The sequence below is a fragment of the Aptenodytes forsteri genome, unplaced genomic scaffold, assembly GCF_000699145.1.
Source record: "Aptenodytes forsteri isolate BGI_AS27 unplaced genomic scaffold, ASM69914v1 Scaffold208, whole genome shotgun sequence".
Lineage (NCBI taxonomy): Eukaryota > Metazoa > Chordata > Aves > Sphenisciformes > Spheniscidae > Aptenodytes > Aptenodytes forsteri.
Genome location: NW_008794963.1, coordinates 4,096,063 through 4,115,379, shown reverse-complemented (window position 1 = coordinate 4,115,379; position 19,317 = coordinate 4,096,063). Strand labels below are relative to the sequence as shown.

Here is a 19,317-nt window from a genome sequence, read left to right as displayed (position 1 = left end):
CCAGGTGATGAGGTTAGACTAACAGGTCTGTAGTTCCCTGGGCCTTCCCTCGTGCCCTTCTGGTAAATTGGAATAATGTTGGCTAGCTTCCAGTCAGCAGGGACCTCAGCCACTAATTTTTCAAGGACTAAAGCTAGGGATTTACCTCCTTAGGAACACATACTTACCTTTTGTTCAGACAGTCAACTAACTTGCTGGATATTCCTTAGTAGCTAAATATTTTGGACTTCCTTTATTTGGGGGTGATATGCAAGCTTTGAATGCAGACTAGTCAACTCAAACCAGCCAAGCACCCCTGATTTATTCAAATTGGCATAAATGCACCTAATGCTGCTGTACAGAATAATTTAGTTGTAAAGGTATTGGTGTACAGAATCACAGAATGGTTGAGGTTGGAGAGGACCCCTGGAGGTCATCTGGTCTAACCCCCCTACTCAAGCAGGGCCACCTAGAGACGGTTGCTCAGGACCATGTCCACATGGCTTTTGAATGTCTCCAAGGAGGGAAACTCCACAACCTCCCTGGGCAGCTTGTGCCAATGCTTGATCCCCCTCACAGTAAAAAAAGTGTTTCCTGATGTTCAGAGGGAACTTCCTGTGTTTCAGTATGTGCTCCTTGCCTCTGGTCCTGTCACTGGGCACCACTGAAAAGAGCCTGGCTCCATCCTCTCTGCACCTTCCCTTCAGATATTTGTACACATTGATGAGGTCCCCCTTGAGCTTTCTCTTTTTCAGGCTGAACAGTCCCAGCTCTCTCAGCCTCTCCTCATAGGAGAGATGCTCCAGTCCCTTAATCATCTTTATGGCCCTTCGTTGGACTCTCTCTGGTATGCCCATGTCTCCCTTGTACTGGGGAGCCCAGAATTGGACCCAGCACTCCAGGTGTGGCCTCACCAGTGCTGAGCAGAAGGGAAGGATCACCTCCCTGCACCTGCTGGCAACACTTTGTCTAATGCAGCCCAGGATACCATTAGCCTTCTTTGCAGCATACAAAATACTGAAACACCATTAATGTTGTGCAAAAACATCTGCAATAGACAGTTTTGGTCTACAGAAACAACGTAACTAGAGCTTTTTGTACAATGCTTTACATGTCCAGTAAGGGAAGAAACGGTGTACGTATGGCTCAGCTGCCATACTGCCATAGTTAAATAATGTTTGTGGTTTTAGAAGTATTTTTTTGAGATTTTCATATTTCTGTAAGTGTTTTTGGTGATATGCATGGGTGATGTATGTTCTACCAAAAGTTTAAATTGCACAAAAATCAAGAAATGAATAATTTTTAAAGATTTTTTTAAAAGTCTTTTTGTTGTGATTGCATGGTAATGTTCAATATGGCAGTACATTATTTTCTGAAAAGGTAATTAGGTGTAGTGAAGGTGAGTGTACTTTCTTGGCTTGTTGAGTATGGCTGGAAATTCATTGCATGCTTCTAAACATTGTAAGACATTAAAGCTAAATATTCTGTCTGTGTATTGTTATGCATACACTTGGCCATGTTTAGCAATAATATAAGCAGGAATGACTTTAGTGACTGCATCACATTATATATATTTTATGAAGCACAAGCGGATGGATCTAGGACATCTGGAGCTGGGATTGATGTGTCTCAGAACACTTATGGCAGAGTAAGCTTGTTCTCCCTTTTCCCTGTGCTTCCTTGTTACTGCTGTTCCTGATAAACATGACTCGTGCTCTTTGCTTACTTCTTATAGGTAACATTCATTTCTAAGGGCTTTTCTGACCACTGTGTGTATTTTGATGTTACTTAAATACTTACTTTTGTAACATGTAGCCTTGCTAGAGCTTTCCTTTACTGATGGTCCCCAGATGGTGTATCAGGCTGCAGTACTCTAGAACTCGCTCTCTTCTGGTTTGCTGGATTCTCAGTCCTTAGCTTCTTTGTCAACCTTTTTGGTATGGGTGTTCTCCTTTTGAGAGCTGGATTTTGCCATGCAGCTGCAAAAGCACTTCTCCATCTAGAGGTAATCCAAAGATCTCCATGTGGTTTAACCACTAATTTTTCAAGAACTAAAGCTAGTGATTTATCTCCTTAGGAACATAACATATTGAATAGAGACCTTCTCTGCAGAGCCTTCTAAGCACAATTTCTCATAATACTTGTTTCTGGATGAAAGCGGGCAGCAAGTTGTATGCCTTGTATCTTGCTATACATTTGTCAGTGCTCAGGGTCATTTTTTGATGCATGTTCAGGATTAACTGCATGGAAGTCTTTGGCGATTCAGGACGTTGTATTGTCTCTGAAGTGGGGTAGATTTGGCAAAGCTCTGACAAGAGTGTGTTACACTCGGCATGTCATAAACCATTCGTGATACAGTATTTGTTAATAGCCAGAGCTTAAATTGCCTGTAGTATGAGTCTTCAGATAATCACAGTTTTAGCGTACTTCACCACAAAATTATTAGCTCATATAATGAGGGTTGTCTCTTTCTCCAGATACCCTTCTGACCATACTTTAGTTTATCTTACAGTTGATTGAAAGTCCCTCCTTTCTTGACTCCAGATCAGGTAGATGGTTTCACTCCCATGGCGCAATGCCAGGAAAGCAGTCTTATTTGAGCTGTGTATAACAGCATTTTCAGTTCTCCTGGCATACAGTCCTTTGAAGCAGCATAGCAGTCAGCATAAAGAAGTAGCACAAATAAAGGCTTTGAGCAGCGTGCCACTGAACAGAAACACTGAAAGATCTCAGAGGTAAATGGCAGGCAAGGAATGCATAGTGCAAGCAGTTACCGCCTCTGCTGTGCTGTGGAGCATGGAGATAATGCCACCATCAATTTCATCCTCTACTTGCATAGGGAAAGGTTTATAAAAGTCACTGGGACTCTTTGGGTATAGCAACACATGTACTTACTTGGAAAGCAATACCAATTTGAGCGGCTCCTACTCTGCCGCGTCCTTGTTGACTATGCCATGAATTGAATTGGGGAACTGATTTGTTGGAAAAATAATTTGGCAGACAGGTTTATTTTTAACTAGGGTCAGTTACAGTTGTTCAGTGGAAGGGCTAACACACAGTGGGAATTAACTGCTGCAGGTTGCAGTGAAAGAAGGGACTGGAGCTTGTCACTGCTGTTTAAATAAATGTATGTGTAACTGTGTGCTTGGGCTCCATGCCCAGGTTTTATGAGACTGGATAGAAGCTGGAATAGGGAAGTGGTTCTGTTTATTAAATAATTAAAACTTGTTATGAGCAACTCAAGTGCAGATAATCGTGCTGACTGACCATTTTTTCCTTTCTGTTGAGTCATTCTGGTGGCTTAGAGTGATTATGAGTGGGTTTTTTGTTTCTTGTGGGCTTTTGGTGGTGGTTTTTTTTGGAGGGAGGTGCGGATGTGTACCAACACTTTCAAAACTGAAACTGGACGGAATTGCTATTGCTTATGTAATTTCTGTATAGGATTGGAAAAGTAGAGAAAGGGGAAAAATGCAACCCAGTGTTGCAGCCAAATTAGAGTATTCATCTTCAGTTTTGTAGTTTCTTGCATTTCTAAGAATGTATTAAGTTAATTTGCTTAGTTCTTATATTAAAGCATCGATGTATTGTAATTGAACAGCATTTCAGTTGCATGAATAGTTTCTTTGTATATCCTTGAGAAATTGCATCACATGGGATGAATTGTGCATGTGTGTTTTGCTTTTGTTCTAGAATAAATGTTGATCAAAATCTGAGAAGTGTTCTCAGGGGGTCTGGTACCTGCGAAAGATTCGCTCTTACTTTCTCTGATCACACCTGTTCAGGAGCTTATGTGCTCCTATTATGTTGATCTAAAGCAATGAATATAAACAACTGTGCTAGCTGATAACTTGCTCAGTAGCCCATGTAGTTTATGAAGCAGATAAATTAAAATGTATCTTAATTTTTTTTTTTACTGTATTGTATTTTCTTTGGTAATGAAATATCTGTCAGCTTGTTGCCAGTTGATACTTGCAGCTTATTGTATCATTTGTGCTAGTATATCAATTCTGCAGCATATTAAAGTAGTAAATAAGAGAAGTGTTTTGGACTGCCCAGTCTACACCACTACCTCTTTATTTATAGTAGGTGCTTAATAATTGTTAATTTTTTTTTTTCTTAGCTTTAAAACTGAACAACTTTTGGTCTGCTTAAAAAAAAAAAAAATCAAGCAAAAGAGTTCTTAGTGTTTCCTTTGTGATGCTGTTATAGAGTTCAATAAATATCCCTGTTGCAATTTTTTTTTTCTTACTCTCCAAATTTTCAATTTTGTTTCTCAGTTTGTATGCAGTTACTTGACTAATTTGAGAATACCTTTCCGTTCATCCTGACTGAAAAATAAACAGCAAACATGATATGAAAGAGACCTGGATGTAACTGTGCAAAATGTATTATTGACTTCAGGAACTCTAAAGTCCTAAAGAGCCTCAACTATTCTACCTTAATTCTCAGAAGTAACTGAAGGCCATGCTGTTATTAAAGAACATAAAGAAACCTGTTAAAAATTCAGCATGGCCATAGAAGATAGTATTATGCACTGGTAAATGTCATGTAAAGGAATATGTTTTTTAGAGACCAGAAGATATTAACAGGCTGCAACTACTTTGAAAGTCATGGGCTGACATGTTGCATTATCTTCACATAGTGGTAGTTGTGCTTACTAAAATGTGGTTTGTCTTATAAAATATATTCAGGGCCAGCTATGTTAAGATTTCTGTTAGTTCAATTGTACAACTTGATAGTGCCATAGTAACATGATATATTATAGCATAGCTCATGTGGATTATCTACACTTAATATTAAGAACTAACAGGAAATGTTTGCATAGACAGCAAACTAATTAACGTTGTTGGTAGATATTTAAAAAAACCACAGTATTTGTGGCTGAAATTGAAGATCCATATATTCAATCTGAGTATATTTTCCTATGAGGATATCATCAAGCAATTGTTGAGTGATACAGGTAATTGAAAAAGAACCCAAAAGTTTAGTGAGCGTTCATTCTCTGCATCGGTCAGCAACAAGAAAAGAACAACAGTGTAAGAAAAAGCCCATAGCATGTGGTTGGCATCCATTCTCAATCATTTCTGTAATTGTCTACAGTTTAAAGGAACAGGTGATAACAGTTATTGGCACCTTCCAGCATAAGAGTACCCTGACATCTTAGTTGTCCTTTTTCAGGGCTGAGTAGGGTTTTGGGAAGGTCATCGGGGCACATCTGTGTGGGTGTAGTTCTACAGCTTTGTGTCAGTATGAAGCACAGCCAGAGTGAGAAATATTTATTTTCAAAAATTAGCATATACCTACATTCCATATAAAATGAAGGCACTAGCCTTAAAAGGAATGGCTTACTTGACAGACTTCAGTAAAATTCTGTAAACTAGTTGGGAACCATTGGGGTGTTTGTATTTCTGCATGCTGTATCATTTGCCTACAGATAACAAGTAGCAAGCTATCCCTGACGAATATATTTTTCACAAGCTTTGTGATAAATAATCATTTGGCTATTTTCTGCACACCTTTGTCCCTTGCTTTTTGTTCAGTTTTTTTTTTGGTGTGGTGTTTGTTTGCACACCTTTGTCCCTTGCTTTTTGTTCAGGTTTTTTTTTTGGTGTGGTGTTTGGTTTTTGTGTGTTTTTGTGTGTGTTTTTTTTTTTGTTTGTTTGTTTTTTTTTGTTCTTGCAAAGCAGCTCTTAATTCATCCTCTCTAATTTGTAAATTGCCGGCAATGAGAAACTAATAGTAGTGCAATTAGGAATAATTGGTGCACAAAAGTTTGGTACTACTAATTGTAGACTTAGCAGGCATTTCATATGTAGGAAATTGAGAAATAAAGAAAACATGGCATTCCTTTCACCTCTTTCCAAATGTAGGACTGTGATAGTTTGTTGGGCAAACTGTGTAAAGAACTTAAGGGCATGGATGTTTGAGGAATAGCTCTAGCCTTCTGTGGTAGAGAAAGGGCTATGTCTTTTTTCCAGGGAAGTATTCTGGTATGTGTCGTCTGGTCCAGTGGTGACCACCATTACCTTTGTTTTGACAAAGGTAATGCATAACGTGACAATAATTACTAAGATAATACATATTAAATGTATTAGTTGTATTTTGCAGAAACTGTGCAGCAGTGTTTACGAAGGATGTCAACATATAAAGAGTAGTAACTTTTGATTGACAGGCAAGAGAATATTGCATATTCCGCCATCTGATCTGCATCAGTCAGCCCCTTCTCTAGTTTTGCAGCTTGCTTGCTCTAATTGGACTCTAGATGTGTGAGAATCTAGCTATATGGATCAAGTTAGTAGATCAGAGTTTTGAATTGTAAATGCTATTGGGCATATTCCTGTGTTAAAATAGCTGTGTTAAAATAAAATGTATTAAAATACACTGTCTGTATTATTTATAATAATCATTATGAAATGATCATGTTTTAAATAGTTCAAATATATAGACTCTATATGTATACTTGAAAATGGTTTTATGTTTTCTTGCAGCTAACAGAAGATGAAATTGCAACTATTCTGAAATCTACTCTTAAAGGACTTGAATACTTGCACTTTATGAGAAAAATACATAGAGATATAAAGGCTGGAAACATCCTTCTTAACACCGAGGGACATGCAAAATTAGCTGATTTTGGTGTGGCTGGCCAGTTAACAGTAAGTACCTGTGGAAAGATCACTTAAAAATGCTTTAGTGCACCTAACCATATTTTTTTACTTTTCTCTTTTTTTTCTGCCTTGAATTTTGTGTCTGAGGAGTCACTAGTGCTAGTGGTAGAGCCAACATTCTTTATCATGATGAGTATTTAATGTATTGCAAGGCTATTTAGTTTTTAGTTGTTTATTTTTATAACCCAGTGTACTTCAAGTACCTGATGATCCCACTTTAAACTTTTGTTTGAGGTTTATGGTCATTGTCACCTGTTTGGCCTCTGTAGGCTGATGGGCTGAATCTGTTTGGTCTTAATTGGAAGTCACTACTGTTTGACCTTTGAGTGGCTAATTTAACTTTTAAATATAGAATTAGTATCAAAAGAATCTGAAAATAAGCATCTCTGGTTTAATTGCATAAATAATATAATTACAGGACACAATGGCAAAACGTAATACTGTTATAGGAACTCCGTTTTGGATGGCTCCTGAAGTAATACAAGAGATTGGCTATAATTGCGTGGCAGACATCTGGTCCCTTGGTATCACTTCAATAGAAATGGCTGAAGGAAAGCCTCCGTATGCTGATATTCATCCAATGAGGGTAAGTGTGTGTGATGGTGTTTTCTTGTTAGTTTCTTGGTTTTTTAATACAACAAATACTGGAATCATAAAACTGTATGTTTATGGACAAAGATTTTAAGACTAAGGATTTTTACTTGCTGTCTTGCTTCCTATTTACTGCAGTTTGCCTGTGTTTTAACACGTCTCTGTAAGGTTTCAGAATGCTTTTATCTCCACTTGAGAGAAAACTAAATCAATAAGTGCTTAATTGACTTGAAGGCAACACATAGAGCCTATTCCATACTGTACCTGCACTTGGAAACTTCCATAACCCAAGAGGTCATCCTCCTTTGAAAAGGAGTTTTGAAGTAAAGATGACCTAAAGAAGGATTCAGAATTGTCCTATGTGAGCACTGCTAATATTAGTAACCCTTGACGGTTTTTATTTATTACTGAGTCTTAAAGTCTGTTAATGAATTAGTTTACTTTTTTGCAAAATAAAGCTACTAGTTCTATTTACATTTTATGAGAGGTAGCAGTTATAAAGGAATTACTTGGAGAAATCCACGGGGAACAATATTTATCTAGGAATAACTGTTGCCAGTGTTAGTCATGCTTTTATTTTTTTGAAATGACCTATAGAATAGCTACACTGATTGCACTGAATATGAATAAATACTCTGTTCTTGAATTGTTTATATCTAAAGCCCATTTGGTATTAATAAGGCACTTTATATTGCTAAAAGCAGATTTTTTTCATCTTTGTGATTTGTGGCAAAAATAGCATGCATACTAGATTATTTTATGCAGTTTTCTTTTGCTGGTGCCTCATATATATAAGGAAGCCACCACTGTTGAAAGAGAAGGTACTGTTCGTATATGATTACTATAGGGTGACGCTTATATGAGTTCAAGTGTATTTACTGCTGTTTGGTTCTTGATTTTTGTTTGCGTGTGCTTTTTGGATCAGAGATGTTTCCTGAAGTTTTATGGCAATGTGCATCTCGGTTAAAGCTAGTGAGTGTTTTGCAGTTAGAAACATTACATAATTTTGGAAGCAAAGCTTAGTAATTTTCCTGCACCATATTTTTTTTTTTCTGTGTAATTAAGTATTTTAAAATTACTGTTCAAACTGAAAATAGTCAGATGAAAGCTGAGAACAAAGTAAGTATCTCCGAAGCTTGTTTTTGATAGGAACTTAATTTAAGATGAAATAACACTTAAGAAATATTTTGAAGAACTACTGATTACAAATTAAATACATTTGATCATGCTGGGGTTTTTGGTTGTACTTTTAATGAAAATGTCTTAATTACATGTGAGTTCATTTTGACATGATTATGTGTAGTTGCACTAGCTGTTGAAAGGTGAGGACTACATTATCAGAGAGGATTTTTATACGCGTGACAATAGCTGCTTATAAATCAAAGCTCACTGAGTTTGAAAGCTTGTGAATCTGTTTAATTCTTGTAATCAAATGAATGCTATCAAAGGCCAAAGTAATTTAACACAACAATTCTGGATTACATTGAACATGTGTTCTTGTTAATAAATTATGTTATGGTTTTTAAGGCCTTGTATGCAGTTAGTACTCTTTTGTATATTTGATACCTACAGTTTTTCTTAATCTTTATTAGTGAGTTGTTACAGTGGTTAACAAGAAATACACAGATTTAAGTTGCAATAGTTTTCCCAGTGTCATATGATATAGCTTCACAGGACTTTTGGACATATGTAGATGCTTTCCTACTTTGTTTTAGTTATGACACAGAATTGATACAGGCAAGCATGAAAGCTTGGGCAAATTTTCATTGCTTTTTCTAGATGTTGCTGGAGTTCTGTGGTATTTATGTAAGGCACAATTTTGTTACTTGGGAATGCATGTTGAAATTACCATGTGCACTATTTTGCTGTAGGCTGGTTGGCACTGCCACAAAGGTAATGCACTGCCAGTAGGCCATTTCCTTGTCAACTGCATTTACAGCTTAATAGAAATATTACATGACTTCTTTAAACAAGTGTTTTGGCAGAGAGGAAATAGCAGATTCCATGCAAACAAGCATAGCTTCCTCTGCTTAACCACACTCTAGCTACTCCAAAGAATTGTACTAGTTTCAGCTGGGAAAGAATGAGAAGTGGGGGGGTGCAAAATGAAATTTCATGTGGGGGAAAAAACAGCAGGTTTTTTCTGTTTAAGTATTCCTGTTTTAGTATACTTGACTGCGTAAGTGTCATCAATGCTATTTCACTTGTTTCTGCTGCAAATCTGAGTTCAACAGAACCTGCAGTTGTCATACTTAGTTTGAGGCTCAAAGGTCAAGACCGTTTGCCAGCCCAGTAAGTCCTAATGCTTTATTCACGTAAGAATTAGGGAATGCCTCACATATTTGGTGTCAGAGTCCTTTTGTGCTTTTGCTAATGATGAAAAGTGAAAATTCTGTATTTTCTCTTGAGTTTTCCTCAAAGAAGGAGTGTTTTCAAGTAGTTTTAAAGGAGGAAAAAATACAGATGTCCTCAAGGTTGCCCTAAAACGTGGTGATACAGCCAGTAGAAATAGCAAGGAATTTGCTGATAAGTCAAAAAATCACTCAAACCTAGATAATCTAACCCATCCAGCGGGGCTTGAAAGCATGTTGATTGCAGTAGTCAGTGCAGCAGTCCAGGGTTAACGTGGCTAACAGTGTATGCATCTGCCTTTGACTGCTCTGCTGGGATGAGCAGTTATGAATTTATAGTGGAGCTAATTAAAGGGGGCTTCAATGTGGTTCTAGAGCAAGACTCAGTCTCCTACTCCGAAGCTGCAGTGATATGTTTTGACAGCTGCACTCCGGTGTCCCCTGTTGACTGCAGCATGTATGCTGTCCTGTTCTGATAAAGTATTTATGTCCTACCACTGTCTGAATTTAATTCAAACCATTAACTGCTTTGTTCAGTCTCTCCTCTTCATGCAATATCTGTCTTTATTATTTCTGTTTGTTTCTAAATTCCTCTTTTTTTTTTTTAATCTATAATGGAAGCATAAATATTGGCACTGTTTTGCTATAGTAGTTGTGATTTTGCTTTTTGGTAAAAATTGGTAACATGCTTTTGAAATATCTTCCATGTTTGCTAATGAAGCCATGATCTCAAATTTGTCATTTAAAAGAGTTGTTTCTGGCGGAAGATCCTTTAAGCTGCAAAGTTTTTTACTTGATCATAATCCACCTACTGCTGATATTTGACTTTGTTAACAAGTAGATTAACAACACTTTGCCATAAGGCTAATTTTAAATCTTAAGAATGGGTGATTTTTGAGGTCCTTTCTCTAGGACCACCTTTACCACAAATTTTCCTTATATTCACACAATGACATGATCACTTATTGCTGCGAGGCTGTGATTTTCGTGATCAATTTAAGCCAATTTACGTGTGGGCTGCTGCTGATAGAGACAGCCTGTCCCTAGCCAGGAGTTTCTGACCTTTCTGTTAAGCAAACACTAGTGTTTTTGTGGCCTCACAAGGAGTTGGATAAAGGAACTGATGTTCTGAAAAGTTAACCTGACAGAAACCCGCTAGAACTGAGCCAGAGAAGTTGAAGGAGCATGTAGATGGACAGAGGAAGTGGGCTGAGTGGAGTTTCTGCAATGGGCCTTGTAGACCAATTGTAAAACTGCAACCTGCGTTTTATAAAATTTGCTCTTCTTTGCAAGGTCAACACTTACTGACAGGATGGTGTGCTTCAGATAAATGCTGGTAGCTGTCTTCCAAAAAAACAAAACAAAAAAGCAAAAAACCCCCCCCCGACTCTTTTCTTTCATGCTTGTCAGGCAGCTGCAATAATTCACGTTGCTGTGGTATGGAAGAAGCTTGGTGGTAGATGCGTTTTTCAGCACTTCACAGTATTGGCCTTTGTTTCGTTATGGTGAGGTTTGTTGGAAATGGACATGTGGGCATCACATGTTCTGCAGTGAATTGGAGGAAGCCAGTTTGAACTGCTTCCATTTGCTTTAAGTCCAATCATGATATTTATTTTTCCATGGCACTTACCCAGATTATCCATGCCTCCTGCTTAGCCTGTGTCATTTCCACCATGGGCTAATCTGTTTGTAATAACCTTTTATTCCTGATGTATCTTACAACAATCTACCATTTCCCAGTTTTTTTATTCTCAGCATATTGCATTAAAACTGGAGATTGAAGTGAGAATTACTGCTGTGTAAAGCTGCAAGAACCAAGGAAGGTGTTATGTTGAGCATCGCTGTCTGATTGAGACCAGTTTTTCAATTTTTGAGAAAATCGTTTCGTCTATGCCTTTTGGCCAGAAGTTGAGGAGAGGGAAGAAGAAAAAGCACTTCTGGCGATGTCAGATGTCCTTCTGTACAGTCACTCTTGCCTTTCTTCTCTCCAACAGATGGAATTGTCTCATCAGTTTCTATTATTTTCTTTGACAGTTCACCTATCTTATCTCAGCATTACTGCTTTTAATTTAGAGTAGGTTTGTGAAAGTATATTATATGGTTTTCTTATTTTAGTGCTTTTGCTTATCTTTAGAAAAGAGTTTGAGTTAACTTCTAAAAGTCCTTTTTCTTTTAAGAACTTTCTATGAGACACTTTTTGTTAATTTGTAACTTGAGATCTTGCCTGCTGTTTCTAGATAGAGTGAGCTAATATTTAAAGCGATTTAAAATACGGATTTTTTGATTGCACATTACTGTTTATTATTTTACTACCTTGTCAAAATCTTGTGGAAGAATGACAATGAGCTGTGGTAGGACTCATTGAGTGTGATTCCTCAGGGAGGTCATAATTCTTAAATATTTCTGTTGTGCATTCTCTGTTATGATAGTTCCCTTACAATTAAATATCCCATGTGCTTTTAAGCGACTTAAAGTATTAAGATTATTTTAAAATAGTTAAATCTTAAGTTTTGAAAAAAGTATGTGAGACCCTAACACATCCAGTTCTTTGAATGGTAGGAATGCATACAGTTAAAAAACCCCCTGACTTCCCCTTCCTCTGGATCGTCCATTGTGTCTTGTCTGTCTTAAATGAATCTGATTTCTCCGGACAGGATTTTAGTGTGTGTTGTCTTACAGAATACCATATTAACTCTAAATTCTTAGATAATAAATGATGATATACTGTATAATGTATGTTTACAGCGGGGATCTAAGACACTGATGTGATATGGTTAAGGCAGTAGACTGGAACTGGAGAAGCATGTGTCTTGTTGCAGGCTTCCCAAAGAGCTGTTAGGAGACCTTTGGACATCTTTAGGCTTTAAATGGAGTTTTTGCATTTGCTTTAAACTCACCTAAATGTAGGCGATGGCTGCAAAGGGGTGGTATTCCTACCTGTTTCCATGCATTTTCATCACCCATTGCTGTTGGAATGAGTGTTTAGGTGGCTGCATGATGAGATGGATCAGAAAATTGATCCATCTGAAAACTAACCAAATAACAAGAAGTAGCTTTCACTGACACTGTTAACACGGTGCTTGGACTAGCTGGGGACAAAAATGTGTGGCTGGAACCGGTAGGAGAATTGGATCATCGCTTTTTGGATCAGCCAAGTTGGTGCTGAGGTTGACTTAAAGTAATTGCAAAACTAGAGTCTCAGCTGTCTGTATTTATCATTAAAACTGAGGGCAGGTGTTGCTTCATAATATATTTGCCTCTGTGGTACTATTTATAGCCAGAATTTCAAATAGGTTTTATAACTTTATTCAAGAAAAAAAAAATGAGCACAATTAATACCAGGCAGTATTTGTCTAATGGAAAATAAAGTATATTCTCTATATAGATTGGGAAAAAAAGAAAAAAAAAAGTCAAAGGAGTTGCTTCCCACATAAATCACTGCAAGAAATGCAACTCCATATGGTAATAGGATGTGTAGCATTTTTTCCTTTGGGAGAGTAGTAGTATTATGTGGTCAAAACCAGTTGTACCTATACTAATACCAATGCTGATCTGGGAATTGTATCTTCAGTAGTTTTCTTTTTCTGTTCAACAACTTTCTTTTCAGGGTTGAACTCTAAGGAAGTGACTTACTTTATTTAAGGGTTCTTAAAAAAGAAAGCTTTAAATTTTCATTTAAATATGCTGCCACTTCAAATCAGTAAGCAGCCTGTCCACTTGCTCTGATCAAAACATTAATAATTGTTGTATGGCGATTTTTGTATGGATAAAAAAAAAACAGATTAAGACACTTCTTTCAGCAGTACATTTAAAAAAAAAAAAATGCCAAATGCTTTTTCATTCAAGACTTATTTCACTTGCCAAAATAAGCATAGGTTTTTAAATTTACTTATTTATTTTTTTTTAACATTGAAGAATGATCAGTGTTTCTAGTGTGTGAACAGACCTCTTTACCTGAACTGCTTCTGGTGTGGTAAGTTATTGCTGAGGTGCAGGCCAGTTCCTAACACACTGTTCATGATTTGACTCCTTTCAACGAGGCTTCTGGAATTGAGAGATGATGAATGTTGGGCAAATTAAAGTAAGTAATTGAGTACGTTTGAACTTGCACATCTGTGTGTATTGCATTTTTTTTGTGAGCAAATACCTGATGTGCATATCTAAATGAGATATTTGTTCAGACTTTGCTAAAACCTTAATATTTAGATATTAGATCTACTGATCACCGGGACAGTTGCTTTTTCTGTGAGTTAATATGCCAATTAGTGCTTGCTGTAATTGTAATGAGAGTTGGACTTGGTTGCTTGTTTTGTCAGCATTCTTTATTAGGCATGTAAAAGCAAGTTTTCTATGGGTTGTTATATGTAACTTAACTTGAGGAAATACATTTATAAATTTTCTGGAATACAATTAAGGCAACTGTTAACTGTTGCAGCAATGTCATTTTTTACTAGGTGAAAAGAGTTTTTAAGTACTTGGTAATTTTGTCAGTTTGACATTAGTTTTCACTGTGTTTGAGTTATTTTTACCAGTGGATTGAAACTAAATGAAGTGCAAACTGTGGTCCTGCAGAAAAATAATTGTTTGTCAAAGTTGTACTTGTGGCTCATGGGCAAACTGCTCATAGAGCTGCAGAGATCATGCTCTATAGATATCTTTTTTTTTTTTTTTTTTTTAATTTCAAGATATATATGGATCTCAAAGTTATAATTTATGGTTTTAGTTAAAATGTGCTCGGTGTTCACTTACGTATGTAGGGTGCTCTGGGGAGTATTCAGGTGCTTTCCTCCTTAGGCTCCTGTTCTTTGTGGAATGCTAGGCATAGATACAGACCTAGTACCCTTTTGAATGTAACTTCTTTTTTAGTGTTTAATGCCTGCAGGATTCATGGGGGAAGCGAATTTCAAAAGGATTTAATTTGCTTATTTGCTTGTGACCAGCCCTTTTATGGACTTACTGTAGAGGAGACAGCAGGGAATATTCTGATGAGTGAGGAGGTCAACCCAGGCAAGTGCCCCTGGGGTATAGTCTAGTTTCTTGAGATACAGAAGTATAAGTTCTTCCCATTTTTCAGCATGTCTAGCGTAGAATTTTAATGAAGGTTCCTATGTACCAAGCACGGCTTATCCAAAAAAGATGGAAAGAGTAAAAGAAATAGTATGTGTGTTGTCCTCCAACATTGAAGACAAGTTTAGCGGTGTCCGGTTGCAAAACATATAAAATAAAGCCTGTGATATTTTACTTACTTTCTTAAATTGCAATTGATAATTCATTGCTTGACTTTACCAGATTCAGCTACATGTGTCGAGCCATGTGGAGAGTGATGTGCTAGCATGGCAGCATCCAGTTTCCAAGACTTGACAGCTTGCTGTGCAAAGAGATAGTATGCTTAACATCAGCCCATTTCATGTGGAAGGGAGAGTTTTTGTAATACCATTGCGAAAGCAAGATAGGAAGAATATCATTTGTCCTCTGGCAAAACTTACAGATGAGAAACATTTTCTCCCTAATACTCCGAGGAACTTTTTGAAGAGGTTTTGCCGCAATGCTGGTTCTTCATAGAAAAGAAAAATGACATAGAGCAGGATGTAGGGAGCAGAAGAAAGTAAAAGGTGGGGATGACAGCAAACAGGGTTGGGTTGAGTTCAGCTTTAGAAATCCAGAAGATGCTACTGAGGGGAAGCTATGTGAAGTCTAAAAGAGTTCACTAATGAGAGCAAATCAACGCTTTATAAAGGTTCACATTCATTCATATTTGTCTAATCAGCACAGAATGATATGACACTAGCATTGGTACACATATTGCGAAAACATTAGATTACTTGAGGAGTGTATGATGATTAAATTGGAGGATGACAAGGCCCTATTCCTGTCCACATAAAGCTTTTGAAAAGTCAACAATCTGATGTATGTAATTGTTGTCTTCCTGTAGGTATTGCTTTTCTTATCTACTCTTCTTTTTTCTTGCATCTAACTTGTTTTTTTCCTTCATTGAAGAGATGGCTTGAAAGTTCACACAGTAAAACTGTTGCAATGTAAATAAAATGCAGTTAAAAGTATTTGTGGTTATAGAATCTAGAATAAATGTTTCACTGTGGTTTGGAGAATGCATCTTCACTCCTTCATATCACTAGAATTTTTGGCTGTAGAATAAATAATGTGTTTATTACTGTTAAAAGTATAAGTTCTTTAAATTTTTTAATGATATCAGGTTTGTTGGTTGCATATGTGCGCAAAAAGGAAATGTTAATCTGTCATGTGTAATAAAGTAGCAGAAGTGGAGAATATTTGAAATTTGGACTGGAACTGGAGTTTAATTTGAATTAAATAGAAAACATTTATTTCATGCTTCTAAATGAGGATTTAATTAAAACTAAATTAGTTCATCTTTTTAGACTTACCCCTGAATAGGAAATTTGAAACATACTTCAGTTGATGGTTGGTTTTCTCTGACTTTGATTAATCACTTTCAAAGTAAGCAGAGGATCAGTACAGTAATTTCATAATTACACACAAGTGAGTTAACTTGAAACTTTAACTAAAATAACTATAAAGGAAGTTTGATGTTGGTTAGTTTCATGTAATGCTGTGTATCTTTTGTGTATGATTCAGATTCTTAGAAGTGCTAATCTGAAAAAAGGACCATACCAAGATACTACCCATTTATTTGCAAGATGCTTTAATAGGGAAATGTTTGACCTGGGAATATTCTTTTTCAAAGATGTTGGAACAGTAAATGGAGGCTGAATGAAGCCATGAAATTGATGGAAGGATTCTTGATGACTTGAGTGAGCATTGCATCAAGCCCTACATCTGTAAGCATTGTTAAAGATTATTTGATAGAACTGTTAATGTGGGTAAAGCCAGGAATGTATTCAACAAACCTAGCGCAGCATAGGTTAACATTATTCTCTGCTGCTGAGCTGGCTGCTTTCTCCCTGGACAAATGTTAAAAACAAACAAGCAAACAAACCCCCGCGAAAAAGCGCATTCATAATTTTTAAATCACTATAGATCTGCTCATTTGTGATATTAGTAAAACTGTAAACATATATCAAAGTGCAAAGCAAAACTATTTTGCAACTTGAAGATCTCAAGAAAATTTTATTGGAAATAGGCAATCAGTAGTAAATCATCAAGATGCATTAAAACTAGAATCACAATTTTAATGCTGTAAGACTTTTTTATTAATTAACTTTACAGACATTCTTATTTGAAAAAACCTTTCCATCATTTTTACACATCATTGTATGCTGAATTTATTTAATTTCTTTTTAACTTGCACTATGGACTTGGAAAATTATTCAGCAAGGTGTTTATGCGCAGATTTATGAGAACTCCTTTTACTAAAAATTCTACAATACCCTGCAGGATATTGTAAAATATGCCACAGATATCAAAACTTTTAAGTGAAGAGCTATATATATTTGCTACAGATGCTTCTATTTCTTTTTATTTCTATCATCTTTCAGGTTCCAGGGTTGACACAAAATATACAAGGTTAATTTTTATTCAGAGGTCTGGCAGCTAGCTTTATTGAAGGGGAGGGAATTTGTGTATTGCTTTTAATTGAAGTAGGTCTATTTGGATTTTTGTATGTGACTAGTGTCTTGTTAAGCCAAAAAAGAACTCAGTAAATAATTTTAAGAATTTCTTGGAAGCTTGAATCAATGTGTCTTTATTGAAGTGAATTATATGTTCATTTTTTCTTAAACTTTGGCATGTTTTCTGTCAGTATAGCTAGTTGACTTGGAGGAAGTGCTTTGAAGAGACTTGACTACTACATTGCCAAATTCTTAACACATTATTACACTTTTTAAAAGCAGAAGTGTGTATTTACTTGGGTTTTAGTTAAAGGGGGTATTTATTTGATTTTTAATCATGTGGGAGAAAACAGCAATCAGATTAGGAGAAAAATATTAAGCTTCTGTTGCTACTCACCGTAAGATTTTTAAATGCTTCCAGTCTATACTGGTGGTTTACTTTGTAAAAAATCTGAAAATTGCTTAGAATTAAAGGAAGGTAAAATTTGGAATGGAGAAAGCTTATTAAGACTGTATGTACCCTGTTTCTGTCTTGGTATTATATTGCCTTAAAATGCACACTAGGTCATTTTTAAAGAGGATGATGCATATTTAATGGAAGAAATTTATTTAAAAGGAAGGCTTGCCAATCAGTCTAAATTTGTTTCAGTTAAAACTTGATGGTCTAAAGACAACTTATAATCCTTTTCTTGTTATAAAGTATTGTCAAATTTGTAGTAGTATCAGTTAAAAAGTTTATGGAAACTTTGTTTTAAGGTGGTTTAAAATAGAACTAAATCTTTAATTTGTATTTGATGGCACCTGTTTTCATTTTGTTTCCCCGGCAACACCAGTGGTATCAAAAATTGCCCATAGACCACCCTGGTTTTAGAGAAGAATGAAACCAGCCTGGCTGTTTCATTTTAGCCTTTTATTTTACTGACTAAATACTTAAACAAAGCTCTAACACACAGTCAGTAGTTTGTGAACGAACTCGAATGATTTGGGTATGCAATTTGTAATTTTTTTGCATCAGAATTTTCTGTATTAATGTCAATTACACACAAAAACACACAATTAATGTGTGTTACGTTATTTTAAAAATGCATTGAGAGACTATATAGGAAGTACTTCTGATATCCCATGGCAGAAGAAGCTGTGTTTGAAAGCTGTATTGTCTACCTGCAGAAAAGTAAAGTAAAAGTTCATAGGTTTTAGGTAGCATGGTCTGTTTTTAAATGCTGTATGGATCCAAATTTTTATTCCAGATGTAAGTTCTCATTATTGGCATTACCATGGGAAAGAAGTAAAGCCAACACAAGTGTTACCTCCAGATTTCTTTCTTCTGTGCCTCTTTACCATGTCTGAAAATTCACATCGATTATGAAGATTATACATATGGCATTCCAAACACCTCAAATCTTAATGCATTATCAGTTTCTAGTTTGTGTTTCAGAAAACCAAACGGACATAGTTCTTGGAAATACTGCTTATCATTACCTGCCTACCTGAAAAACTCTGCTTTACCAACAAAAGCCTGCTCTGCAAAGTATATTCCTGAACTCCATGCTATACTGTTGATGGAAAAAACAAACAAACAAAACAAAAAACTTGGTGTTCTGGTGGAGCAAATCAGAACTAACAAGAGAACTTCTGATTTATAGTGAGAATTACAGAAACGCTAGAGAGTCTGGGAAGTTTCAGGTATGTTATTCCATTCTCCCCCAGAAATTTAGAATAGTTTTGGAAGATAATGAATGTCCTGGTACCATGACTGTAGGCTTGTACAGTCCACTGACTATTATCCGCTGCTGGTGTTTCACGTGGGCACCAGTGACAGCCAGGAGCAGTCTGAGGACTATCAAGAAGGACTACAGAGCCCTGGGAGCGGCGGTAAGGGACTTAGGAGTGCAGGTAGTTTTTTCATCAGTCCTCCTGGTCAAAGGGAAGGGGTTTGAAAGGGCCAGTCGAATCTGGCGAATCAACAAATGGTTACGGGACTCGTGCCACAGCCAGGGGTTCGGCTACTTAGACCATGGGACTCGCTTTGAGAAACCTACTGGGGGCTGATGGGGTCCATCTGTCAGAGAAGGGGAAGAGCATCTTTGGTCGTAGGCTTGCCAAGCTGGTGAAGAGGGCTTTAAACTAGAGATGCCGGGGGAGGGGAACCTCAATCCATCCCACTCCTACCAGTTTGATGCCAGGGCC

General features: G+C 36.6%; 1 protein-coding gene across 1 annotated transcript in view; it reads left to right on the top strand.

Annotated features, from left to right (window-relative positions):
- The window catches only part of STK3 (serine/threonine kinase 3), a 149,616-nt gene that overhangs the window by 25,500 nt on the left and 104,799 nt on the right, over nucleotides 1-19,317 (top strand). Inside the window, exons 5-6 of the mRNA XM_009275516.1 lie at nucleotides 6,468-6,632; nucleotides 7,063-7,230. Of these exons, the coding sequence (XP_009273791.1) occupies nucleotides 6,468-6,632; nucleotides 7,063-7,230 (333 nt within the window). The remainder of the gene's footprint in view (nucleotides 1-6,467; nucleotides 6,633-7,062; nucleotides 7,231-19,317) is intronic.